Genomic DNA, 27,881 nt, shown 5'->3' on the forward strand with positions numbered 1-27,881 from the left:
GTAAGGCTGTGATTTTGACCTTCAGCCTTTTGCTTGCTGGTCTCTGGCTGACAGGCCTCTCTTCTAAGTCATATGCCCGTTCTCCCCCTTTCTCACTCTGCATGCAGGCCAGTTCTGATAGGAATACCTCTGTTATCAGAGCAGATTACTGAAGACTGAAAGTCTTCACATTTTCCTAAAGTGTCTGCTAGAACTTCATTTCCTGTGGGTACAGGGTTTGTGATCCAGAAGACAGACGGTAGTTTAATCAGCGGTTTCCATTTCTCATCTCTTACTCACCACATGTTGGTCTCATTCTCTCAGACCAACTTCCTCTTACATAGCAGGAAGCTGGCAGGTCATGGTTCCCAGATTTGCATCTCAGAACTTTGTTCCAGAAAGGGACTGAAATGGGAGCTCCTTGGTTCCAAGTTTAAAATTCCCAAGGCTCTGACTGTTCCAGGTTGAGTCAGGGGCTCATTTCTAAAGCAGTCACTCCTAGCTGAAGTTCCTGAATATGCATATGGGCTAGGGATTGTTCTGAGCACTTTGTACACTTATCTTTCTGAAATCTGAAAACGACAGCATGAGGTAGGTGCAGATGAGAAACTCTGTTCTCTTGCTTTGTACCACAAAGCTAGTGCGTGTTGGGGCAGGATTTGAACTCAGCACTTGACTTTGGTGCTCTAAACCGTACCCTCGGTGTTCCATAATTTGCTGACTCTAAAGATAATGGACCTAATGTAATAACAGCTCCAGGGCTCTCTAGAAACTGCAGCCCACGGGTTGGGAATGACTAATTTAAGGACTTTAAATGGGCTGTATTACAAAAGTCAGTTGAGTGGGTAAATCGCAGTTTCTCAAGTGTGAGGCGATGAGAAAACATTACTCCCACCCTCTGCTCTGTGGATGTGGAAGCAGTGTGCTGTGGCTGTGTGGCTGTCCAGAACACCCTGGGCTGTTTGATACTGAAGAGGATCCCCTGGTGTACTTTCACTCCCTCTTTTTTTTTTTAACACCTTTATTGGAGTAATTGGAGTATAATTGCTTTACAATGGTGTGTTAGTTTCTGCTTTATAACAAAGTGAATCAGTTATACATATACATATGTTCCTATATCTCTTCCCTCTTGCGTCTCCCTCCCTCCCATCCTCCCTATCCCACCCCTCTAGGTGGTCACAAAGCACCGAGCTGATCTCCCTGTGCTCTGCGGCTGCTTCCCACTAGCTATCTATTTTACGTTTGGTAGTGTATATATGTCCATGCCACTCTCTCACTTTGTCACTCCCTCTTTCGAAGTGGCTCAGCTGGGGGAAGGGTGGAAACACCTGTTCTCTTACAGTTGCAAATGGGCCTGCTCTGTGTGTACGCATGGATCGGGCCTTGTTGCTCCCCAGACTTGTCCCAGCTTCCCCCGGGGAAATCGTGCTGAGAGGTCCCGTCTGGCAGTGGTGAAGGGTGAATGGGAGAGTAGTCACGGCAGCTGTATTTTGCTTTTCTCTAGTTCTTTATAGATAATTGCTTTTACGTACTGCTGCAGATTGCAGATTGTAGTCTTTACACAGTGACGGTGACGCATTTCATACTAGGAGCAAAGCAAAAGACAATTTTTGGGTTGTAACTTTTCTCTCTCTCTCTAAGATTATCCTGAAGGCAATAATTCAAGTGATTATCTTGTTCAAGCAACAACGTATCTTCCGGGAAACTTCACATATTCACCATACCTCCCCTGCCCGGAAAAGCTGCCTTACATGCGTAAGTTTCATCTACTTTTGACTTAACTATTTGCTTGTATTATAATAAAATGAAATCGCATGGTTTGAGCACACCACCCTCAGGCCATTATTGGGGGTGCTCGTATTCATATCACGTAGCATGTTATTTGACTTTCTTTTGAGAGGGGTGCAAAGCAATTTTTTGGGAGGGGGAGGAGGATTGAAAAGCTAAAGAAAAAGCTTATGCCTTACCCAGAAGTAATCTCACCTCTGTTGTGAGTTTGATGTGTGTTCTTAAAATTATCCTTAAAATGATTTTAACACTATCTTTTACATAGATAGGAAATTAGAACGTTTCAAAGGTTTTAAGAAATTATATAAATGATTTTAAAATTACATTTCTTTCTGTAACTTGCTTTCTTAATTATTTTTTGAGAACTGTCCGTGCTGATACATAGAAATCAGTTTATTTCCCTTCACTGTCCTATAGTGTATCTTTGAATAATTGAATACATGTACCACATTTCATTTACCTTTTTCTCTGCTGATGGAAATTTAGGTTGTTTCTACTGTTTTGCTACCACAAAGCAGTGCTGTAAGGAACAACATCATACAGATTTCCCTGTGCATGTGTGCTTGAGGGTTCATGCCTAAAAGTGGAATTGCTAGGTAGGCTGGTGTGGTTGCACTCCACAGCCGCGGTACCAGTTTATATCCCCAGGGGCAAAGCGTGAATGCACCACTTTGATATTGATGGACTTTAAAAATTTTGCTATTCTTATGGATAAAACACTTTTTGCTATTATGACAAATCAAAAAAGGTATCTTGTTTCAGTTCTTACTTTCTTCATTACTGGTGGGTTTGAGTGACTTTTCCTGTGTTTGTGAGTAGTTTTGAGTTTTCTCTCCTGTGACTCAGTTACCGTTTTATCGGTTCCTTATTGGTTAATTAGATTTTTGTATTGATCGGTGGGAGTTCTTTATATATATTCCAGCAGTGACCTATTGTCTGCTATATGTGTTGCAATTGGCTTGTCTTTTCATTTTGTTTATGGAGTCTTTTATTTTATAGACGTTTAAAATTATGTTTCTAAGTGTATCAATCACATTATTTAAGGTTTTTGCTTGTTTTGGTCTTAAGAAAGCTTTCCTTATTACCCGAAAGCCGTACAAATACTCTTTTATTTCCTTCCAATAATTTTACAATTTTGTTTTGAATTTTCGTGTATAATATCAGGTAGGGATCAAGATAACTGTATTTTAAACATTTTTTTCAAAATTATGAAGATAATACATTATCATTTAAAAAAACCTCTATAATCAGTCAGAAGCCACACGGCTGTTATTCTGCAGCTTTTATTGTTTGTGTCTCCCTCCTCTGATTTTAAGCATACTTTGTACATATAAGTTAGTATCTTGATTTTTATGTAATTAAAATTCAAATAAACGTTATTTTGAATTGCTTATTTATCCACGTGTCTTAATGTCCTCAGTATCTAAGGTGTGTTTTTTATGTCTTTATGTTACTTTTCTTTATTGAGGAAGTTAGTCTTTGCCTGTCATGTTTGTAGGATTTTTTTCAGTATGTTGTTGATAGAGATATCTGTAATAAAAAGTATGATTCACCTTTTATTATCATCTAAGGCCATGGTTCTCACGCTCTAGGGTACATCGGAATCACTGGACAGCCCTATAAAACACACATTGCGGGGCCCACCTTCAGAGCTTCCGAGTCAGTAGATGTGGAGTGGGGTCTGAGAATTTTCATTTCTGACAGGTTCCCAGGTCATGCTGATGTTGGTGATCCTTGGGCCACAGACCCACTGATCTAGAATTGATCCTGGCTGCACCATAGCTTTCATAATTCTGGGACCCAACCCCTAAGTTTCTCATTTTATTAATTAGCTGCAGGGCCTGAGTATTTAAGAAAAAATTCTCAGCTGATTCTCATATTGTTATCTCCTTGCTGTCCTGTAATAGAGAATGAAGCTATGGTTTTTGTGGCTATGTATTTGTCGTTACTTTGTCACTGCAGCCTTGGCTTTCTAAAAATGAATGTTTTTGTCTGTGTAGTACTGAGACCACTGGGTGTAATGTTCTGTTGAAATATTGATTACAGTAATTTCATTTTCATAATTTGCATATTCAAGTATTTATAGTTTTAGGAAATCTTTCTGTTCTTGGTTTAGTTGCCATTTTCTTAATTAGTGCTTTCTGGGTACTAATTGAAGTCTGTTTCAGAGCGTCTGCCTGCCAGGCCTTGCCCTCCTCTCCCCTGGCCCCGTAACTCATAAATGCTCCTGTCACGTGCTTGAAAGATTGTGTCGCGGCTGTTCTCACTGCCTTTCGCTGACTGTCTTGGTGACCCGCTCCTCCCCTCTGCTCCCATCAGTCTTGCATTCTTCTGCAAGAGAGGATCACACCCGTTTGGCCAGCTACCTTTTCACAGAAGGCCTCCTCATGGCTCTGCTGGCTTTGGGTCCAGCACCAATTCCTTGTCCAATTAGCTGTGGCCAGCCTGATGGGATGATGGTTTAGTAGAAAATATGCCCTCATACAGATAACTCCTTAGGAAGGGGCCTGACACGAGCCATCCTGGAGAACCCCCTCACTAGTCCTGTGACCACTGCAAAGTAGAGCCTCAGTTTGCCTATCTGTAAAATCTGGGATTATATGCCCACTTCACAGTGTTGTGAGGATAAAGAGAAGCACAGTGCTTGAAGCTTGGTAGACGTTAATTTGCTGTTCCCTTTCCTTTTCCTCATTTCTTTGAATGATGGAGCCAGATTTTACGATGATCAAGGGAGTGAGAAACCTAGGAGAAATGTGTGGAATTAAGGCATTTTTTACTTAGCTACGCATCCTTAATTTGTTTTTAATTAACAGAATTGTTTCCCATTGATGAAAGAGAACAGCATAATAAAATACCTATGTATAAAAATCTTATTGTCATATCACACAAAATAATTGAATACCATACCTCCCCAAATAATAGTCAAGGAGAGTCTGTGTAAGAAGGTGATCTACTTAGATGAAAACCATTCAAGTATGTATGATACTGAATTCCTGTAATCACCAGAAGGGAAGTTAAGGCTTAAAGTTGTTGTTTGATTATCTAGCTGTAACTTGTTTTTGATTTTTGTTGGCACTGGATTACCATAAAGATGAAGTTTGAACTTCTCCAGTTGGAATTCACATAAAGTTGATTTCATGGATTTCAGCATTATTTCACAATCAATTACAGTGTAAAATCTATTTTAAATGTTATTTGTACAATATGAGTGAATACTTCTTTGTTATTGTTAGTATTTATAGGTTCTCCAGAGGGTGAATCCACTTTCAGTTTTATTTTATTTATGTGACACTCTCCGTGCTAACAATTCACTTTATCTAGAGCTGAAAAATAATAAGTGCTTAGCATGGATGTTTTGATTTTCTGGATGAGGACAGAGATGGAAAATGTCAGTTGTGCACTTTGCATTAAAATGAAGATGGACTTACGTGTAGATTTCCTATCTTTTAATTCCTATTCAAATAGAGTGCATTTGGAATGACTTTTATATATTTTGTCCTTAGCATTTTTGGAGTAGTTGCCTTTGTGGTTTAACCCTGATAGTTTCTATAGTTGCTAGCCTTAGGAGCATAACAGAAGCTACAAGGACTTTTTGAGATGAATTTATAAACTTCAGAGAAGCTCAGGTAATGCTTAATGTAACAAACCATCATGCCCACGTTTATTGTAGAAAAGAGTGATGGGGGCCACTGCAGAGGAACGGAGCAGTCGTGACCCGCCTGCAGCCGCCCCTGTGTTGTTCGCAGGGGCAGGCGGGGAGAAACACAGCTGAGTATGTGCCTGCCGGCTGGAGCGGGTTACACATTCGGAGGAAGGGTTGTTATGTGATGAAAGGGAGACAGCAGTTTCCTTCTGGAAGGAAAGAGAGACTTCAGAGAGAGGGAACATTGGAAGTGGATCTTGCAGGATGGTTCAGCAGGTAGCTGAGGGGGCAGTGTCCGAGCACAGGAGGCCCTGTGTTCTGAGAATGGGGAGTGGTCCGCTGGGACTGGGGTGGGTGTGTAGTGGGATGTGTGCTGCATAGGGAGGTGAAGGGCCCTGTGTAAAGGACTCACCAATCCGAGGGCTGCCTGGGTTCCATGAAGCTGTCGGCATCTGTGAGGTGGGCATCAGAGGGAACGGAGCCCCTGAGAGTGTGTGCAGAGGGTTGATTTACAGCCTGGTGTGTATCTCTCTAAGATAAGGGCACATGGTTTTCCAAGGGTCTAGGGACAAAATAGGGTAAAAACAGAAAACACTGCTTTTTTAAAAAAAATTAATTTATTTTGGGCTGCATTGGGTCTTCGTTGCTGCGCACGGGCTTTCTCTAGTTGCGAGCGGGGGCTACTCTTCGTTGCGGTGCTCGTGCTTCTCATTGCGGTGGCTTCTTTTGTTGTAGAGCACGGGCTCTAGGTACGCGAGCTTCAGTAGTTGTGGCACATGGGCTCAGTAGTTGTGGCTCGTGGGCTCTAGAGTGCAGGCTCAGTAGTTGTGGCACACGGGCTTAGTTGCTCCGCGGCATGTGGGATCTTCCTGGACCAGGGCTCGAACCCATGTCCCCTGCACTGGCAGGCAGATTCTTAACCGCTGCGCCACCAGGGAAACCCCAGAAAACACTGCTTTAGGGAATGTAACCTTCATCTGCTTTAGGTAGGTACATGGTGTGACTAGGATGGTAGCTTGGAAAGATGATCCTGATGAGAAGTTGAAAATGGATGAGCATGGGGAAGTGCCGGGATCTGGAGGGGCCGTGAGGAGCTTCCTGCAAGGGCCCCAGAGGAACAACGGGCACGTGCCGGGGCTGTGGCGCCGAAGAGAAGAGACGTGGTGACCAGCTGAGGGATCAGGGCTGCTTTCCAGGTTTCTGTCTCGGTGGCCGTTAACTGAAACATATAATGCGGGATAAACCTCACATTTGGAGAACGGGGAAGTGCATGAGTTCCGTGTTGGGCCTGTTCTGTTTAAAGCTCAGGAGAGTTCTTTTGGGGTCTGAATTTCTTCAGAGGGATCTGGGCTGGAGATGAGAGGAGGGGAGGTCCTACGAGTGGACCCCTGGAGAACATCCATGTCTGAGGGGCAAGGGGAGGTCAGCAAAGAAGGGAAGGCAGCCAGGGACACAGGGGAGTCAGGGGACGGTGTTCCAGAGGACAGCAAGGAGAGGGCTCCACCTTGTCACATACCTCAGAGCAGGTAGAACGAGGGACTGTGAAAGGCCATTGAATTGGGCACGAAGAACACTCACGGAATCACAGTCGGCACAATTCCAGTGGGGCGGCAGCGTGAGAAGCAAGATACACTGTCCTGAGAAGTGACTCAGAAGTCTGTAAAAACTAGTTGGTTTAAAACAAGGACGTTTGGGACTTCCCTGGTTGTCCAGTGGTTAGGACTCCGCCTTCCACTGCAGGGGGCCCAGGTTCCATCCCTGGTCGGGGAACTAAGATCCCTGCAAGCTGCATGGCATGGCCAAATAATAATAATAAATGAATAAAACAAAGAAATTTGGTGGGAAAGGGAAGGAGACTGGGGGGAAGGAATCTGTGGAGGAGGTGGGGTCAAGGGGACAACGTTTTAGGAAGAGATGGACTTAAGTGAACCTTAAGCGCTGCGGGAGTGGAGGGGAAGACTCTGGACAGATGGGGAGTGAAGGGAGGAGAAGGGAAGCATCCAGGGAGCCTGGATCTTGGAGAAAGTGACAGGACACAGAATGTGCTCGGGTTGAAGAACTGGCCTTGGAAAGTAGTAGGGGGACACCTCCTGCCCTGAGGCGGGAGTGACGTTCATTTGGAGATGAGGGGGGGAAAGTAAAGGGGGTTCAGGCCTGTTGCTTCTGTGTTCCTAATAAAGTAGGGGAGGCCAAGAAGGATGAGGGGGATACGTGTGAAGGATATGTGTGAGGGGGCGGCCAAGAAGGATGGAGCAGCTTGTAAAGGAGGAGTAGATATTTTGAACGTTGTAGGTCATGCAAAGTGGAGTCAAGCAATCATAAAGGAAAAGGTGCTCACTAACCGGTTAGCCAAGAGAGCCCTCCCTACCCCGTGGGGGTCAAAATGTACAAAGAATATAACGCTTGTTTCTGCTGAAAGCTTACTATGTTTAAGGCAGTAAATTAGGTACTGTCACCTCAGTGGTGGGATTATGTGCTTACGTGATTTTCTTCAGTGGTATTTCTTGGGTGCAGAATTTGAGCATGGAAAATTGTTGATCAGGTGTGGCAGGTCAGGAAGGGAGGGAAAATAACAGTGTTTGTGAGTATATGGGTGTGTCTTAGTCTGATTGGGCTGCTATAGCAAAAATACCATAGACTGGATGGCTTAAACAGCAAATATTTATTTCTCACAGTTCTGGTGGATGGACGTCTAAGGTTAAGGTGTCAGCAGATTCGGTATTTGGTGAGGGCCTGATTCCTGCTTCATAGATGGCTGTCTTCTTGCTGTATCCTCACATGGTGGAAGGGGTGAGGGATCTCTCTGGGGTCTGTTTTATAATGGCACTAATGCCATTCATGAGGGCTTCATCCTCATGATGTAATCAGTCCCCAAAGGGCCCACCTCCTAAAACCATCACATTTGGGGTTAGGATTTAAAAATATGAATTTGGGGGGTGGGGAGAACAAACATTCAGTCCATTGCTGTGATTGGGTGAAACTCGTGGAGCTGGGTTTCTCTACGTGTGGTCCAGAGATGATCTACACCAGAAGCCATGGGGATGCTGGTTAAAAAAAACCTGGGTGACATATATATGGAATTTAAGAAAAAAAAAATGTCATGAAGAACCTAGGGGTAAGGCAGGAATAAAGACGCAGACCTAGAGAACGGACTTGAGGTTATGGGGAGGGGGAAGGGTGAGCTGTGACAGGGCGAGAGAGAGTCATGGACATATACACACTAACAAACGTAGTAAGGTAGATAGCTAGTGGGAAGCAGCCGCATGGCACAGGGATATTGGCTCGGTGCTTTGTGACAGCCTGGAGGGGTGGGATAGGGAGGGTGGGAGGGAGGGAGACGCAAGAGGGAAGAGATATGGGAACATATGTATATGTATAACTGATTCACTTTGTTATAAAGCAGAAACTAACACACCATTGTAAAGCAATTATACCCCAATAAAGATGTTAAAAAAAAAAACAAAAAAAAAACGTGGGTGGCCACAGAGGTCAGTTCAGAGGCTGAGCCACCAGAGCAAGGCCCAGACCACTCTGGGCAGCATCTCCTGTTGCCACTTGGCAGAGATCACAGCTCCGATCAGACGTGCCCAGAGGTGCCACTCCTGGGGTCCTTAATGCCAGAAGCTTCTGCCAGCACTTTTACTGAAAGACAGTTTTGCAGAGTGCCCACGTCCTCATGTTCACTTCTGTTTCAGAGTCACCTTCGGGTGCGTCTTGTCACTTGACTGCTTCTCTTTGCTGGAGAGGTTGGGAGAGTGGAGAGGTAGCTTCTTCCTCTGGGAGGCAGGACTCAGTGGCGGGCAGTTCAGGCCCCTGAAATGTGTTCAGGTAAAGCTGGGTGTCCACAAACATGACCCACGCATGTCTACTGACACAGGGGCTTTGAGAATGGGCCCGGGACTTCCATTCTCAACAGGCAGGCCTGGTGATTCTTAGCCACTCCACCAAAATTAATCAGCTGCTTTATTAGGAGACCATAGAGACAGGAAAAATGTGGAGACAGCAGAGAGAAGCTGAAGCCAGAACTGACTGGCTTTCAACTCTGACACTGCCAGTCATTCTAGGTGACAGTGGTGCCCAGGGTGTGAATGTGGAGCTGGGTGTTACATGCAGGATGTCCAGGGAGAGGAGGGCACCTCTCAGTGAATGTGGCTGCATATTGGAAGGTGGTTCGGCTGAAAGTCGTAAACTTCAAAGGAGGTAAATTTATGAAAGAAGGAAGTAATTAATTTTTGTGAGGTGTAGGTATAATCTGCAGAGTACCTTCTTATATGCCTTACCCCCAAGATTGTGGACCTCAGGAAGTAAGCACTGAGCACAGTTTGAAAGGAAGAATAGTGTTTCACTTAAGATGAGGAGTGGAGGTGCTATTCTAGAAAAGACATTGAGATGCAGTGTATGGAAGCTTCTTGGCAACTGAATGGTTTGAGAAAACACATTGGAAAAGGCCAGAGTGGTGTGTGATATACCATATTTTCGTGACAAACCACATCATTAATTTTTTTTTTTTTTTTTTTTTTTGCGGTACGCGGGCCTCTCACTGTTGTGGCCTCTCCCATTGCGGAGCACAGGCTCCGGATGCGCAGGCTCAGTGGCCGTGGCTCACGGGCCCAGCCGCTCAGCGGCATGCGGGATCCTCCCGGACCGGGGCACGAACCCGTGTCCCCTGCATCGGCAGGTGGACGGACTCTCAACCACTGCGCCACCAGGGAAGCCCCTGTGGGACATCTTTTGTACAAATGTCTTAAAGGCATATTTTAGCACCTGATGGAGCCAAGGTTTGGAAATGCAGGGAGGAAGGAAGCAGAGGGAGGTGAGACGGGATTGACATGGCCAGCTCTGTCATTCCTGCTCATCTGTTCATGCACCCATTCGTTCATCCATCCATCCATTTATTCATTCACCCATCCTGTGTCGAGGCATTGCCCTTGATATTGGAGATGTGTGACTAAAAAAACCACTCTGTTTAGAATACTAGGATTTGGTCACTTCAAGAATAATTGAGTAAGAAGTTGTTTGTGTAGGTAGACGTTATACAATTGCAGAAGTTGAGAAGCCAAAGGAAAGCATTGGACGTGGGCAGTTTCTAGTGGTGGCTTCAAAGGCGGCTGTGTGTGACTGGGGGCAAGATGACTCATGGAACCTTTCAGCCTCTGAGCTGCCCTCGGTCAGCCGCCCAGAGGGTGGGGGAAGGGATGTGCCATCTTATCGTAAAAATCGTTTTCTGACTTCAGAAGAGAATTCACCTGAAGGGATATTTCTAGAGGAAATTCAGGGGTTTCTCTGACAACGTCGTCAGGTCTTTGGGCAGTGCACACTGGGAACCCTGAGGGTAAAATACTGACAAGAGCCAGAGTATGCAGAATTAGGCTTTAGATACCAAGAAATACAGGTAGGCCCCAAACTGAGTGAAGTAGTCACTGAAACCTGTTGATTTATGGAGAAAACAGCTCTTTGGCTAGAGATGATATGCCTTACATTTTTTTCTTACATTTCAAGTAAAATTTAAATGCAGGTAATTCATATGTATTGAATATTTGCTATTTTAAGAATTATACTTTAATAGAAAAAATAATATCCTAAACCATGTCATGTGATATGTTGTAATCTACACAACCATAAACTTTTGATTGGGGCCTGTGCTGTTCCAAACGGATCCCAGGCCACTCAGGTCCCACTTCCCAAAGCAGGAGGCATCGTTGCACGTCTTGCCAATTCATGCTGAATTGGCATTAGAGTGAATGTGCCGTGTAGCCAGTGGTACAACCAAGTTATTCCCTCCCACACAACACAGAAGAGCTTGGCACCTAGGCTTTGTTGCGCAGCCTGAGAGGCAGCTCACCACTGACTGTCTTCTTCCACTTTCCTTCTCGGTAAGTGGCAGCCTCTCGTCTCTTAGGCGTCCAGTTTTCCTGCTCTTGCCTTTCTAACCCTGGTCCCACCTTCCAAAGGGTGAAAAGCATTATTTACATTGTTTATATTTGTGTGCTGAATGATTGCACTGCTGGGTAAATAGATTTCAGCCAATAGATATGTTTTTCGACCTTTTAATTTCTAACTGGGGAGAGAGAGCGTGTGTCCCCACTGGAAAACCTCAGGTGCAGCACAGAGTGGAGGTGGGGATCTGTCCCTGGAGCTCACTGGGTCCTTCCTCTTCAGTTGCCCTTGAAATCTCAGCAGGTGAAGTAAAGGGGGCGGGTCTGGCTGATTGCTTACTTCTTTGAAAGTAAAGCGGGATGCCTTCTCTCCCGGCTTTAGAGCACTGGAATGCTTCCTTTTTTTTTTTTCTTCTTTTTTAAATTTTTATTTTATATTGGAGTATAGTCGATTTACAATGTTGTGTTAGTTTCAGGTGTACAGCAAAGTGATTCAGTTATAAATATACATATATCCATTATTTTTCAGATTCTTTTCCCATGTATGTTATTATAGAATATTGAGCAGAGTTCCCTGTGCTATACAGTGGGTCCTTGTTGATTTCCTATTTTATATATAGTAGTGTGTAAATGTTAATCCCAAACTTCTCATTTATCCTTTCCCCCACCTTTCCCCTTTGGTAACCATAAGTTTGTTTTCTAAGACTGTGTATCTGTTTCTGTTTTGTAAATAAGTTCATTTGTATCTTTTTCTTTTTTTGTTTAGATTTCACATATAAGTGATATCATATGATAGTTGTCTTTCTCTGTCTGACTTATTTCACTTAGTATGATAATCTCTAGGTCCATCCATGTTGCTGCAAATGGCATTATTTCATTCTTTTTTATGGCTGAGTAGTATTCCATTGTATATAAATACCACATCTTCTTTATCCATTCCTCTATCAATGGGCAATAAGATTGTTTCCATGTCTTGGCTGTTGTAAATAGTACTGCAATAAACATTGGGGTGCCTAAGTATCTTTTCTCTGGATACATGCCCAGGAGTGGGATTGCTGGATCATATGATAGCTCTATGTTTAGTTTTTTAAGGAACCTCCATACTGTCCTCCATAATGGTTGTTTACATTCCCACCAACAGTGTGGGAAGGTGAAACAATTTCTTGAGTGAAACCTGGAGGGGACACCTGGTAGGTAAAGGAGATGAGAGTAGCCTTAGTGGGTGCAGTAGGGAGGAAGGACCTGAGGTCCTGACCACAGGCTCTCGAGAGGTTCTTTCCACTGAGGGTAGTTTGGAAACTGTGTCACCACTAGCTCATTTTCTCCGTGCCTCTTCCTGGCCACTCTCTATAATATGCCCCTTTCCCTTCACTTTCTATGCACAGGAAATAAGTATTCTAATACCATGTGTTGACTAGCTGGAGCTGGTATATTAAATTAAGAATTTGCAGATTATGACCTGTTTGAATAAAGGGGCATGAGCCCGCCACACGTGGTTAGCAGGTAGCTCCCTCAGCATCTGAGCTCCTGCTTTGGGGAAGTGGAAACCACAGGGTTGTTTTGATGGAAGGTGCAGTTTCAATACACCCACACCAAGGAAGTAGAGTCATAAGCTTTCTTACTTAAGGATCCTGGGAGCTGCGGAGGAGGGTGCAAAGAGCTGGTGGGAAGGACAGTCTTCCGTCCCAGGAGATGAGAGCAGGGTACCAAGCACCTGTTTCTTATAAGGTGGTTGGGGCAGAGGTCACAAAGTTCTCTTGGCCTTAATTCTAAGCGGTTGTTTTTTGTTTGTTTGTTTGTTTTTTTGTGGTACGCGGGCCCCTCACTGCCGCAGCCCCTCCCACCGCGGAGCACAGGCTCCGGACGCGCGGGGTCAGCAGCCATGGCCCATGGGCCCAGCCACTCTGCGGCACATGGGATCCTCCCGGACCGGGGCACGAACCTGCACCCTCCGCATCGGCAGGCGGACCCCCAACCACTGCGCCACCAGGGAAGCCCCTAAGTGGTTGTTTTAAAAGGTGCCTCTGGAAAAGCAAAGTGGGAACTTACGGCAGGAATCCTAAACTCAAGCCCTTATCTAGATGTCCAGACACTGGATGTGAGCAGGGTTATCGCACTGTTAAATGCCTAGGCAGCAACTCAGAAAAACAAAAGTTGTTTTTCTCATCACAGTTGATCCCGTGATGCCTCACCGTTAATCTTTAGGGAAGATCATAGGCACTCTCTGGACGGTGGAGATAGTAAAAGCCCCTGGCAGGGTTTTGATCTCCCAGCACACGAAACATTTGAGCAAAGCAAAAATTCCATCAGCAATATCACTAGACAAATGACAATTTGAAATCCTGTCTGTAACCACTCTCCCCCCATTAGTTGGGGTCTAGCCAAGAAGATAAATCAAAGCCCTTGGATAAGGTTAAGATAGGTATTTGATTTAAAACTTAGGTGAGATTGTGGAACACTAGTACCACATCTCAGGCCATCTTTTGTAAATTTGTCTGAGTTTGTCCAGAATTATTAATATACACACAGCAGGTGGTGCCCCTTACAGCACATACACCTCCTTCCTGGGCCAGTGAGTAATCTAGAGCTAAACGGTTACCCAAGCTGTCTGTGCTAAAGAGTCACACTGCTGCTGCTGCGCTAAGGCTGGCCTTTGGTCTAACAGCCCAGAGTGCTCGGCCGGCTTGGCTCCCAGGGTGGGGTTTGCTGTAATGACGTGTTGTTTTATGCTCAGTGCAGGGTCACCTTGAGGCGCCTCAGTCCTGTTGAGGGTAGTAGCAGACCTACTCCCAGTGTACTGGGGGTTAATGTGGCAGGCTTTGACATGAGGGGGCAGAGAGCTGAATTGGGGGTGTCTGTTCAGTGATGTGAGTGTTCTCAGAGAGACTGAAGTGCCCTGGAGTGAGCAGACAGGACTCCGGGGTGCGGGGAGGTGGAGGGAAGGAGAAACGCATGGAGAACCACGTGTGTGACGACACCGGGGCCCGGGACCCACAGTGGGCACAGGCTGCGGGATCAAGGAAGCCAGAGGAGTCAGGGTTCCCCCCCGGGTGGCAGAGCTGCAAGGCCCAAGATGGTGGGGGATTATACTCCTTGGGACCAGGTGTGGGTCCTGTTCCTCCATGTATGTGGTCAGGGCATCCATACCCATGTCAGGAAAAGGTAGGGTTAAGGGGCCACCACTAAAAGATTTTTAAGAAAGGTTGTTCCAGTAGTGACTTCTGCTATCCTACTTGCTATGCCTTGTAATTTACAGGGTGCCCTTCATTTCTGTTTGGAGGGGTTCGGGGAAGCAATGTAATTTGGGCTCCAGTGTCAATGAGAGCATCCCAGTGGATAATTAGAGAAGTGAACAGGTGATTGTCCCCAAGAGGAGGGACAAGCTCGGGGAACTGCAGGGTCCCTAGGACAGGGGCCTTGGTGGCTGTCACTCTCACAGATCAGGGTGTGGGATCCTGGGTTCTGCTGCTGGGGCGGGAACATTCTGAGAGGTGACAGCATCATCCCTTGGGATGGGACCACAGTCTCCTGAAGAGCCGGCAGCACCTGAACAAAGGCTTCTAATTTGCGTTCAGCTGTCCCGAGATTAAGTCATCAGGGACCCTGATCTCTGCAGCTGCCAGTATGGAGAGCTTGTTGCTCATCTTGCGAGGGAGGCCGAGCTTCTTCCTTCTGTCTCTGTGGGCTCAGAGGCTTGGAGGGGTCTCTTTCTCTGTAAACAAAGCTCGGAACCAGTTCCAAAGACCCCTAAGAGCCAATCAGTGCCCTTCTCCCTCTTCTTTTGAACGAAGTTTTCTAAAAACCCTTGCATTTCTATCATGGTATAGTTAGGTGTCTCTGTTCCTCATTCACACTGGCCGTCGTTGGATGTTTTGGTATGATGGATTGTAACAGGGAATGCCTGGGACAGAGGTCGCCTCTTCCCTAACTCCTCTGCTGCCACCTCCCATTCTAGGGGGTCCCAGTCAACTGCTGAGGGTCAGGGTCCACCTCCACCTCCACCTGTGCAACATTAGCAGATGTATTGGGGCAAGCTCCAGGCCCCAAGAACGTAGTAACCTTCACGACTTGGTATGTAGATATGCCACTGTGCTCCATAACGCCCAAGCCATGGGGGTCTCACAGGCTTCTAGTAGTTTTTTAACATCCTCTGGGGACGTGGGAGGAACCGGTACCAAGCGCTTGGGGCCCCACTTTTAGCAGCATGTGATGCGCTTGCCTTGCAGCGTTTTGCCTCCCGGGTGCCACGATGGCCCTGATAGCGCTGCCTCCTCAGGGGTTAGGCCAGCTCCCCAGGCTCAGTACCCGGTCCTGACACGACACAGTGGGCCCAGCAGCCGGCCTGCCCCTCCGGCTCCAGGGCCCTGGGGAGCTCTCCTTGGCTCCCAGTACATCATAGCCTGTCCCCCAGCCCTGTCCCTGCGTGGGGGAAAGAGGCAGAACCTGACAGTCCAGGTTAGCTCGCCTTGGCCCAGTGCCCAGACTTGGCATGTGTGATGGTCGCCAATCACCTCCACACCTGACCCCGAGTGGGGTCTCCTTTGGAGGATAATGGGAGACAGAGCTGCTTCAGACTGGGGCCTGCTGGCTCGTCTCTGCAGCGGAGTCTGACCTTTTACAGCACCAACAGTTTAGGGTGGGGATTCTCAGCAGAGCCTGGCGGCACAACACACAACAGTGCAGCGCAGCGGCCCTTACTGCCGACCAGCAGTGGATCCTCCCAGGGAGACTGAGCGGTCTGGAGGGGGAAGAGAGCCACCCGCAGCTCCAAGGCATCGGATGGGTGTACAGACTGTGCCCACGACCCCGTCCTCTTCTTCAACCGTATTCAGCAGCTGGAGCTGCTGTACTGAATTAAGAACATGAGGATTATGACCTGCCGTGTGAGGGGGCACCAGCCACCCTTACTGGTTGGCAGGTAGCTCCCTGGGCATCCGAGCTCCCACTTTGGGGAAGTGGAGCCCAGGGGGTCATTCTGATGCAAGGTGCAGTTTCAGTACACCCACACAAAGGAAGTAGAGTCTCAGGATTTAGTCACGGATCCCAGAGGGGGCCAGGGCACAGTGAGGCGGGGGAGTGCCGTCCTCTATCCCAGGTCACCAGCCAGCAGGAGATGGAGAGCAGGACGGCAAGCACCTAGGACTTAAAAGGTTGCCGGGGTAGAGGTCACTAATTTTTTGCGGGCTTAACTCTGAGCGTTTATTTTAAAAGGTTCCCCGGGAGAAGCAGAGCAGGCACTTAAATGGTGGGAATCCTAAACTCAAGTTCTTTCTTTTTTAATAAATTTATTTATTTATTTATTTTTGGCTGCATTGGGTCTTTGTTGCTGCGCGCGGGCTTTCTCTAGTTGTGGTGAGCAGGGGCTGCTCCTCACTGAGGTGCCTGAGCCTCTCACTGCGGCAGCCTCTCCTGCTGCGGAGCACGGGCTCTAGGTGCGCAGGCTTCAGTAGCTGTGGCTTGCGGGCTCTAGAGCGCAGGCTCAGTAGTTATGGCTCACAGGCTCTAGAGCGCAGGCTTAGTACTTGTGGCGCACAGGCTTAGTTGCTCTGCAGCACGTGGGATCTTCCTGGACCAGGGCTCGAACCTGCATCCCCTGCATTGGCAGGCGGACTCCCAACCACTGCGCCACCAGGGAAGTCCCTAAACTCAAGTTCTTATCTAAATATCCAGACCCTGGGTGTGAGCAGGGGTATCACACTGTGAAACGCACAGGCAGCAACTCAGAGATAAGTGGTTGTTTTTTCAGAGAAACAAAAGTTGTTTTTCTCATCACACCCTGCTGCCCCCCCACCCCACCTCCACTAATTAGTGTTTATTTTCCTTTCTCTCTCTTTCTGATCACACACTTGCTGTTTTTAGCGGTGGCGCTGCCTGTCCTGGAGCCTGTCCCCCATCCCTTCATACCCACCCCCAATAGCGATGTTGTTATTACTCCTGGCATGACAGCCTCATGCCACTGGGTCATCTATGGCCTTCAGCCAGTAAGATATTAAGATTTCAGATCAAAGAGCAATAAGCACATAGAAAAGCTGCTAAGGGTCTCTGAGGAATGTGAATGGGGGGGCCGATGGAGAGGGAGGTGAACTTCGGGTGCCTTGGGCATCAGGGATTGTAAGTGATGGACACCAGAGGCCCTGTCTACTGAGGAGAAAGATATAAGGCCTGTCTCTTAATTTGCTGGCACATGTGTGTTCAAGATGAAAATTAAACGCAAATGATACTGGAGAAAACTGCTGACAATAATGTTGGTTACAGCTGTTGAAGCTATAAAGCTGGAAAAAGGCAAAAAAATTGGTTTAAAAGTGCATAAGGAATACCAACTTCAGTTCCTTATATGAACGGCTTATTATTTAGCCTAATTACTATCATTTTAGGAATTATGCATACCGTTAAATGCATCAGATTTCTTTGTGTGAATTTTGTCTTATTACAGTGCCAGAGTCTGTTTTGTCAGCTGAGTCATGGTCGTCTGTACTCACATTGACCGATGGATCTTACATTTGATCTATCCTTTCTGTGTAAGTTCCTAGGTTACTCTTTAGGTAAATCTGACCTTTCTAAGATTAGCTACTTTGCATATCTTGTCACACTAAAGGATGGGTATTTGGTTATAAAAGACAGCAAACATTGTCAGGAGAACAGGCAGACATTAGAAGATCGCAGATTTTTTTCCTCGCTTACTCTGTGGAAGCTAGGCATTTACATTTTGAAATACTTCTCTCGAGTATGCCTAAGTGCTTCGTGGAAGCCACTGACGGATGTTCCTTCCTACTTAGGATGAAGAGTGGGGATGGGAAGACGAGTGGCTGTGAAACCTTATAGAATATAGAATAGCAGGAAGAGAGGAAAGGAAAGAGGCTCCGTCGAAGAGGAACTGAGTGCTTTACAGTCATCCCTCAGTATCCAAGGGGGATTGGTTCAAGGACCCCCAGGGTACCAAACTCTGAGGATGCTCAAATCCCTTTCAGTCAGCCCTCCATGTGTGGGCTCTGCATCCACAGATTTCAACCAACCTTGTGGATATGGAGGGCTGACTGTATGTGTGGAATCATGGCCACTGAGCTCAGAAGACTTGAAATGGGAAACCTCAATAGTTGTTGGTTTGTATTTCGTGAGACAAGGAGGTGAAAGAACTTAGTTTTGTTAGTCCTTAGTTCTCTTAATTCTTAGTTGGTTTTTTTGTTTGTTTTTGTTTTTGCGGTACGCGGGCCTCTCACTGTTGTGGCCTCTCCCGTTGCGGAGCACAGGCTCCGGACATGCAGGCTCAGCGGCCATGGCTCACAGACCCAGCTGCTCCGCGGCATGTGGGATCTTCCCGGACCGGGGCACAAACCCGTGTCCCCTGCATTGGCAGGCGGACTCTCAACCACTGTGCCATCAGGGAAGCCCCCTTAGTTGGTTTTGATTGAGGTAATGGAAATGGTTTTCCATCCAAGAGTCATTCCTGTTTCCATGGTATATGTTAGAAAAACTGTTAGTAAAAACATTTCTAGGAATAGCATATATTTGTTAATTTGGAGAGTGAGTGCTTAGTAGACCAGGAGCATCTTAGAAGTTTATAGTTTTTCCGTTTTGCATGTCAAGGGGATGCATGGTAGGTGCTCAAAATAAATTTGTTGAATTGTGTTTGTGAATTCTCTCTCTGAAGAAATGTCAGTAAAGTAGATGACAGTAATAGTAGCTAAATTTACTGAATGTGTACCTTTGTGCCCGGCATTGTTTCATCTAATGGATACAACCACAGCGGGAGGCAGGTATTACCATCTCTTTTTACAGATAAGGAAACTAAGGCACAGAGAAGTTAGATAATTTCCCCAGTACATAGAAGCTAAGATTGAGCTCCCCGTCAAACTTAACTGCTTAATTAACTCTTACATACTGTGTGTTCATTGTCTCCTGTGTTGATTATGTTGAAATTAAAAACTAGTTTTTAAATACTTGAATAAATTGGAATGATAAGCTACATTGTAATGACATGCAAACATTTCCCAAAGAATATTATAATATTCACCATATTACTCAAAAGCAAAAAGTTTAAGTGCTTTGATTTTCTTTGGCTGATTTACCAAAGATAGTAGGATGACCATATAATTTATCATCCAAACTAAAACTGAAAGGTGATATTAACAATTATATGGTGATAACAGGAATAAATGGTACCGTCTCAGCAACTACATTATGCCATCACCCTACTGATTGTTGTTTGTCTGACTTCGTATTAAAACAATTCTTCACATTTTTGACCTTTTAGGGGGATTCCTCAATGTCAATGTAAGTGAAGTCAGTTTTGATGAAATTCATCACCTCTTCTCCAAGGATTTAGATATTGAGCCAGGAGGTCACTGGAGGCCTAAAGACTGTAAACCCAGGTGGAAGGTGAGGTCCATTTTTTCATAAGTAGTGTGACTGTTACTATGCATTTGAGGAAAAGTGTGTTTGATTCAGAATATACAGTCAAATTCCTTTGTCTTGATAAATTTAAGACATCAAAATGTTTGTGTTTAATGTGTAAGTATTCATAGTCCAAATGTGAGTTAATCGTGTTACCTGTGAAGCTGAATGGCACCTGTGCGTATACAGATACATGCTCCTGTGTTCAGTCTCTTGGAGATCCTGGTGATAAGTACCTTGCTTGAGATTGGCTTGGAAAACAGATGATTTTTCCTGTTCTGTTTGGAAGAGAGGCTGTGATTTCTTTGCTTCCTGCTGCTGTCCCTAGTGGTTACTGACACCTACAGGCATAGCCCCACCAAGGCCTGGAAACAGTGGTTTCCAGTTGGGCCCAGCATTGGGGTTCCTGAGTCCCAGCATTCTAAAGATGCTGCTCGGCGGTCACTGCAGGACACAAAAAGAAGAACTTCGGGCTCTTCTTTGCCTCTGTTTCAGAAGACAGAGCACAGGCTTTTAATCTTTTTGATATATCAGAATCCTACTTTTAATGTTTTGTTTGAAAAACTGTAAGGAAGTGGGCCTGCCCCTGCTGCTTAAAAAAAATTGAAAACCATGGTTTAAATCAGAGTTGTTCTCAGTACTGTGAAATTGGTTAATAAGCGCGTGTTCATGTAATGTTATGTTTGAATAGGAAACAGCATTTATGTAATTCAAGTGAAAACTACATATGATTAAATCAGATACTACATCCTGAAGGATTGTGCTTTAGCCTGAATTGGAAACAGTTTCCAGTTCCTGTTTTAAATATCAGTATTTTGCTAAAATGTTTTGTCTTTTGGTACCAAAAGAAGTCACTCCTGGGAAGGAGAATTGTATGCTGTTAAGCTTATGATAAAAGCCCTCTGACTTAAATGGCCTTGAACTCTTTGTGTTTGGGGGTGTTGGGGATGTGTATTATTTACATCTGCATCCCTAACGTAGAGCTTACCCTCTCTTGTATAAAGGGGAAGTGCCAAACCCAGTTTTGTTGAGTTGAGTTTATGAGACAGATACATGTCTTGTTACAAATTATTAACTAAATGTTTGGGTTTTTTTCCCTCAAACAAGTTGTAAAGCTGCTGAAATGGATTCCAGTACAGATTTTGGCAACACATTCTATATTACAGTTGTTTTATACTATTTCCCAGATCAGATTCGGATAATAAATGAATTTTTTCCTATTTCATGATTGAGTTTCTTCACATTTGTATATAAAATATGGCCCAATTTACATAATGTTACTTTAAAAAATGTCCTGGGCAAAATAAATTCTTTTTCTTACTTAGGTGATGAGTATGTACGTTGAATGCTAACAGAAGAAAAAGCATACTCAATCACAAAGGCTGTGGGGTAGAATGGAGGTTGGTTCTCAGAGGTATATTAATACACGTGATGTATACCTCTCACGTGTGCACTGTGTGGTATAGCAGTAGGATAAGTTGGGATCAGGAAAATTAAGTCTTCTTGTCCTTTCTTCAGTGGTCTACATCAGATGTTGGATTTTAAATTTTAGCATTTGTTTTCACCTCATTTTCTAGAGGAGAGGTATATCTATATCACACATAAGTAGTTTCTACTTACAGATTTTAGTAGACTGTAAACTCCAGTGAATCAGTAGGTAACAGTTTTGAAAGTGAAGTTTCAGGAGCCAGCTAATTCAGGGATCTAAAAATTGGCTTATTTTATTTGGGAACTATATGCTACCGTTGCTCTTATTTCAGTTATGCACAAACCCTTCTCAGAATATAGTCTCTAGTTCCGAGCTACGCAGCTCAAGGTATGAGAGGGAATTGGAGATCGTTCAGAGGTGACCTATACCTGCTATACTTAATCAAACTGAGTTGAGAGAGAAGGAAACAAGAAGTAACTAGATTTATGTGAAACATCTGCTATCAACTTGATTGTTAATATTTGAGGATCTTTTTCTTTTTAAAAAAATACCAACTAAGTTCATCAAAGACCAATCAAGTGGAATTAATCTTCTAAAATTAGTGATTTCACCAATTCCTAGGTATTTTGAACATCGCAGGTCGCAGTGGAAGATTGAGCACAGGTCGGGTGCCTTGTAGAGGCAAGATTATTTCTAAAAGGGAGGTTGGCAGAGGAGCAAAGTGATGCTTTTCAGGTCATTAAAGTGAAGTGTTTACCTGTGATGTTGCCTGTGTTGCATTCAGCGTTCAGGTGGAGGCCTGAACCACTTTGGTCTAAAACCTAAGCCTTTAAAGAATCAGGCAATTGCTTGATGGGGTTATCTGCTCGGAGGCCTGGAGTTGTGTTTCTAGTCCAGGGTTCCTCAAAGATGGGTTTTAGTCACGTGTTTCAGAGCTACCTGGGGTGTTTGGTAAAAAAGAAGATTCTTGAACTCAGTCCTCAGACATCCTGATTCTGTTGGTGGAAAGGGACGTGAACCTGCAATTTTTATCGCGTGCCTCCTGTTTAAGAAGCTCCTGTAGGCACTGGAAGTGAGGGGGAGGGGAGGAGGGACCTGAAACACTGCAGGAGAATGAAGGCTTGGCAGCTTCTACTCTGTTCTGTCTTGGTCAGTGGCAGACAGCTAGTGCACCCTGAAAGGTAGGCAAGTCAGCAGCCATGTCATTTGGGGACATCATAGCGGTAGTGTGCTTGAAGTTTGAAACTAGGGCAAAATCTTGGTGGGGAAAATTTATGTAGTCAGCATTTTTCTTGCTAATCTCTTCATGGTGAGTGTAGGAGAAGATGAGCAAGGATGAAAAATAGGTGCATACATTCCGTAAGATTAGTGGTTTTAAAGTGGGAGCAAAGTGCGTGTGGATAATTTTGCTTGACCAAGAGGTGGTGAGGAGAGATTCATGAAGATGACTCTTGTTTTTCCGAAGGTAATGACCAGATGTTTAGTTCTATCTCCAGTGGAGATGCTTCAACAGGAGAGTGGCTCCAACAGCAGATTAGGGCACATGTAAGAAAGAATGTCCTGAAACAAAGGCTATTAAACCTTGAGATAAATTACCACAGAATACCGAGATCTTCTCTTCCTAGACAATAAATTGTAAACTGTTGACAGTGAAATTCCACAGCCAAAGGAAGGGACGTGCCAAATGAATTTTTAGATGCTATTTAGCTTTGTTTTAGTAAAAAATTTACTTTAGGCATATTCAAAACCTTTGATAACTGTCTCATTAATATGTGGACATGCATTTGTTGTAAAAACGACAGTTTAGCTTCTTTGAACTTGCCATGACACTGGTCATTTTCTTTCTCTTATAATACTCTCAGTTTCCATATAATATTAAGGAAAAATCAACTCAATATTTTAAATGTTTTATTGAAGAAATTACTGTATTGGGGCCATGACAACCTTTGTTTATTCTTAGATGTTCAACTGATTACTCAGCCTCATTGTATTTAATATGGGCTGTCTTTAATATGGACTCTGCAGCTTTTTAATAGCGTCTTTCCTTAAATATCTATAATGCGTCTTAACTGCTTTTATAGCCCATTTACATCATAGGCAGCCAACTTGTGGCCAAATTCAAAACCAAGAAGAGTAAGCTCGACCCTAATTTTGCTAGAAGTTATCACACTGATGTATTTCAGATAAGGTCAGTGGTAGGGATTTGTACTTGCCATCTAACTCCTGTTTCTCCTTTCACTTTCACAGCAGTTTCCTATCCTAAGAGTAAACTTAGGGGTTCCTGAACTGCTTTGGGAGTTGTATAGATTTGGGAATTCTGTGGAGATGCCAACAATGGATACTGAGGCCTGTCAGCAAGTCTCCTCAGTCAGAAGGGAGTGCTCAGCACCAACCGTGGCCATTGTGTGGGGTACAGGAGGGACTTTTTTTTTTTTTTTTTTTTTGCAGTACGTGGGCCTCTCACTGTTGTGGCCTCTCCCGTTGCGGAGCACAGGCTCCGGACGCGCAGGCTCAGCGGCCATGGCTCACAGGCCCAGCCGCTCCGCGGCATGTAGGATCTTCCTGGACAGGGGCACGAACCCGTGTCCCCTGCATCGGCGGGCGGACCCCCAACCACCGCGCCACCAGGGAAGCCCAGGAGGGACTCTTAGATGTGGGTTCCGTATTGTTCTGTAGCCTCGTGGTCCTCAGGCTCATATGCCAAGAGCCACGTTATGGAGCAAACCAAAGAAGAATGGGACCCAGAGTGGGGCTGGCCGAGGCACCAGAGCCCCTTTGGTTCCTACCACTTACCAAATGTGAATCAATGTAGACATGAAAGTATCAGCCTCAGAACAGCCATTGTCTCTTTCTCTTTTCCACTATCTCATCATCATTAAGGGAAAATTAGTGATGGAGTTTTTAGTTTAGATGTCTTCAATTTTATGAAACCATGTGTTGTTCTCTTTTAAAATAAAACTATTTTAATAATTTAAAATTTTCTCTCATGTATGATCCTGGTAATGTAAAATACACAGGTAAATGTTACTATTTTCTATTGACTACATCTAATGTCATGTCCTGATTTTACAAGTAGGATCAGATCCTAAAGCTATGCATTGTCAATTATTTACATTTATTCATTCATCAGTAAAATTTATTTGGTATAGTTGAAATTTTAATAAGTCCCATGTTTAATGTTGTTACATAATTTTCTGTTTAACCAGTTTATTAGGCTGTATTTAAAAATCCAAAATATAGAATGACACATAGACATTATTATTAGACATATTTTGATTCTTATGTTCTTTGAAAATCTAATGATTTTGGAATTTATAATTTTTTGGGCATTTTTTAATTGGACTATAGTTGATTTACAGCATTATGTTAGTTTCAGGTATACAGCAAAGTGATTCATTCAGGTGTACAGCAAAGTGCATATATATATATATATTTCTTTTCAGATTCTTTTCCATTATAGGTTATTAAAAGATACTGAATATAGTGCCCTGCACTATACAGTAAATCCTTGTTGCTTGTCTATTTTATATATAGTAGTGTGAATCTGTTAATCCCATACTCCTAATTTCTCCCTCTCCTCCCGTTTCCCCTTTGGTAACCATAAGTTTCTTTTCTACATCTGTGAGCCTGTTTCTATTTTGTATATAGATTCATTTATATCATTTTTTAGATTCCACATATAAGTAATATCATATAATATCTGTTTTTGTCTGTATGATTTACTTCACTTAGTATGATAATCTCTAGGTCCATCCATGTTGCTGCAAATGGCAAATATTTCATTCTTTTCTATGGCTAATATTCAATTGTGTATATATGCCACATCTTCTTTATCCATTCATCTGTTGATGGACACTTAGGTTGCTTCCATGTCTTGGTTATTGTAAATAGTGCTGCTATGAACATTGGGGTGCATGTATCTTTCTGAATTAGAGTTTTCATCTTTTCCAGATATATACCCAGGAATGGAATTGCAGGATCATGTGGTAGCTCATTTTTAGTGTTTTAAGGAACCTCCATACTGTTCTCCATAGTGGCTGCACCAATTTCCATTCCCATCAACAGTGTAGGAGGGGTCCCTTTTCTCCATACCCTCTCAAGCATTTGTTATTTGTAAACTTTTTGATCATGGCTCTTCTGACTGGTGTGAGGTGATACCTCACTGTAGTTTTGATTTTGCATTTCTCTAATAATTAGTGATGTTGAGCATCTTTTTATGTGCCTGTTGGCCATCTGTATGTCTTCTTTAGAGAAATGCCTATTTAGGTCTTCTGATTTTAGAATTTATAATCTGTAGAAAACTTATTTGGTTTAATTTCAGTTTTTAGAAAATTCACAATTATAATAAGGCTAGCTTAGCTCAGAAATTGCTAAGAAAAGCAATGGTTAGAAAACATTTTAGCTTTTTCAAGGGCAAAATCTGAATTGTAGGGTCACTTGACTTGTATATGATGAAGTTTGGATCCAGGAAAGAGGACTTGAGTAAGTGATGATTGATCATTATTCATTTATTCCCATATTATAGTAGTACACTTTGTAAACAGTGATTTTTAGTCTTGATTTTGAGAGTCTTGATCATTTTTTTTCTTATTAGAAGAAGGATTGGTCTACTGAGAAACCATTTTAATTCCTGTAAACGTGTTTTTTTTTGATTACATAAGATACACATTTCTTTGGTTTATTTAAGGGGTGAATTTCTCTGATGCTCGTGCTTGTTTACCTTATCTTTTTTGTTGAGCTTAACATTGTAACATAATTTTATTATCATTTTTAAACTGAATATTATCCTACCACTGAAATAAACATGCAGTGTATCAAAAATTTAATTGTGCATTTTGATTAGATGAAAAATATTATATTAATATAATTATCAAACTTCATTTATATTCCATGATATATCTGTTATATTTTTCAAAAATATCTCTAGACCAGGTGAGCCATGTTCGATACTAGATATTCAGGTGGAATCTCTTTTAAATTCAATTTAAAACCCATAAACTTATTGTTTATGATCTACTTTAAAACCTAGAAATCAGTCTGGACACATCCCTCTCCCCCACTCCTTATATCCATTCCAGGAACAAATCCTGTTCATTTACCTCTTCAGTGTTTTCAAAAATTCATGCACTTCTCTTCTTGTCCTCTACCCGGCCTCTGTTCAAGCTACCATTACCTCTTGTCTTGACTTTGCATTAATCTCTAACCAGCTCCCTGAGCCCACTTTTGGTTTTCTCCAATCTGCTTTACACTGCTCTTCATAGTAGTGTTTGCCATCACCAAAGCTGATTTTATCACTCGTTTAAAATCTTTCCACGACGTTCATGGTTTTCATAGGATAAGGACCACAATCCCTAGAACGGCCTTCAGAGCCCATTTATACCTCTCCAGGTTCACAAGAGCTTAAATGGCACAAAGGCAAGGGCCTTGTCTGTTTTTGCCCATTGTTGGATCTCTGGTGAGAAAATTCATGAGTAAGAGAATCTCAAGGGTCAGTTTTTCTTTTACCTCTAGGGCTTGCTGCTGTATTTATTTACATATGTGATTCTTTTGTTTTAAAGGTGGCAGTTCTCATTCCTTTCCGTAATCGCCATGAACATCTTCCAATTTTTTTCTTGCATCTGATTCCAATGCTCCAAAAACAGCGGCTGGAATTTGCCTTTTATGTCATTGAACAGGTGAGAATATTTTTCAAAATGGTAACTGGGTATACTAGAACATAGTAAACTCTTAGATACTGTGTGATTAAAAGTGTGTAGTTTAAGGTTAATCCTTGGTTTTATATTTGGGTAAAATTCCATTTTGGATTGAGCCTGTTAATTGTGTATATCACATTTTGTTAATCCTTTTATCAGTTGATGTATTCCTATCATTTAAAATCATCTAATGTCTTACCTATTAAACTGAAATATACATATAATTATTCATATTATCAGCTAATTTTTTCTCTGTAAATACTTTAATATCAGTATTCCGTATGTACAGTTTCTTTCAGACTTACTTAAACCCTTTGTAGATATTTTCTGTACTATGTTTTTCTACTTCTGTCATCACCTGCTTTTGTACTTAAGGTGTCATCTTGGATTTCTTCCTTGGTCTCTCCCCAACCCCACTTCCCAAACACTAGGGTCTTTGCTGAATTTTGTCACTGATTGCTATATAGTATTTCTAAAGTGCATTTTGTTCATGTTTAGAATACATTGTAATTTGGATACTTTTGGTTTTGACATTGATGACCTCATTTTATCCTGATCGGTCATTCTTTTTACTAAATCTGACTAAAAATGTATTTCTTTATCAGTAGACAGAAAGTGACCTAGCTTATATTAGATGCTGGGATTTTTTTTTTGTTTTTGAAATATTAGAAAATATTCAGATTCTCTTCCTAAGATTGTTACAGTTAGTGTGTTTTCCCATGTCCTTTGTGGCTGATTCTACCTTTTCTTTTTTTTTTTTTAATTTTATTTTCTTGCTCTTAGCTTTTTTGCCTCTATTTTTCCCCCTGCAAGTACTGGGTATTTAATGTAACTTATGGTTCTCTGTGTGTAAATCACCCTTTTAAGGTCTGTTTCCTGTTCATATAATGATGTATATAGAGCATATGTGCTTTTTAATGCAATCACCTATATTATGAAAATTAACTTTTGTTAACCTGATAGTAAATTAAAAATTTTAGCTACTTTCATGATAGCCATAGTTATAAACTTCTAGATCCGTTTTACCAACTGCTAGTTTCCTTTTTTGAAACTTCAGTCTTCATAATGTGTTGGGGGATGAG

At 43.3% G+C, this 27,881-nt stretch overlaps 1 protein-coding gene across 2 annotated transcripts in view; it reads left to right on the forward strand.

Annotated features, from left to right (window-relative positions):
- B4GALT6 (beta-1,4-galactosyltransferase 6) overlaps positions 1 to 27,881 on the forward strand; it is a 66,049-nt gene that overhangs the window by 24,559 nt on the left and 13,609 nt on the right. The window contains exons 3-5 of one of the 2 annotated variants that reach the window (XM_067699398.1): positions 1,621 to 1,734; positions 19,538 to 19,662; positions 26,665 to 26,781. In XM_067699398.1, the coding sequence (XP_067555499.1) occupies positions 1,621 to 1,734; positions 19,538 to 19,662; positions 26,665 to 26,781 (356 nt within the window). The remainder of the gene's footprint in view (positions 1 to 1,620; positions 1,735 to 19,537; positions 19,663 to 26,664; positions 26,782 to 27,881) is intronic. The other variant, XM_067699399.1, reaches the window with a different exon arrangement.

Source organism: Pseudorca crassidens, chromosome 12 (assembly GCF_039906515.1).
Source record: "Pseudorca crassidens isolate mPseCra1 chromosome 12, mPseCra1.hap1, whole genome shotgun sequence".
NCBI lineage: Eukaryota > Metazoa > Chordata > Mammalia > Artiodactyla > Delphinidae > Pseudorca > Pseudorca crassidens.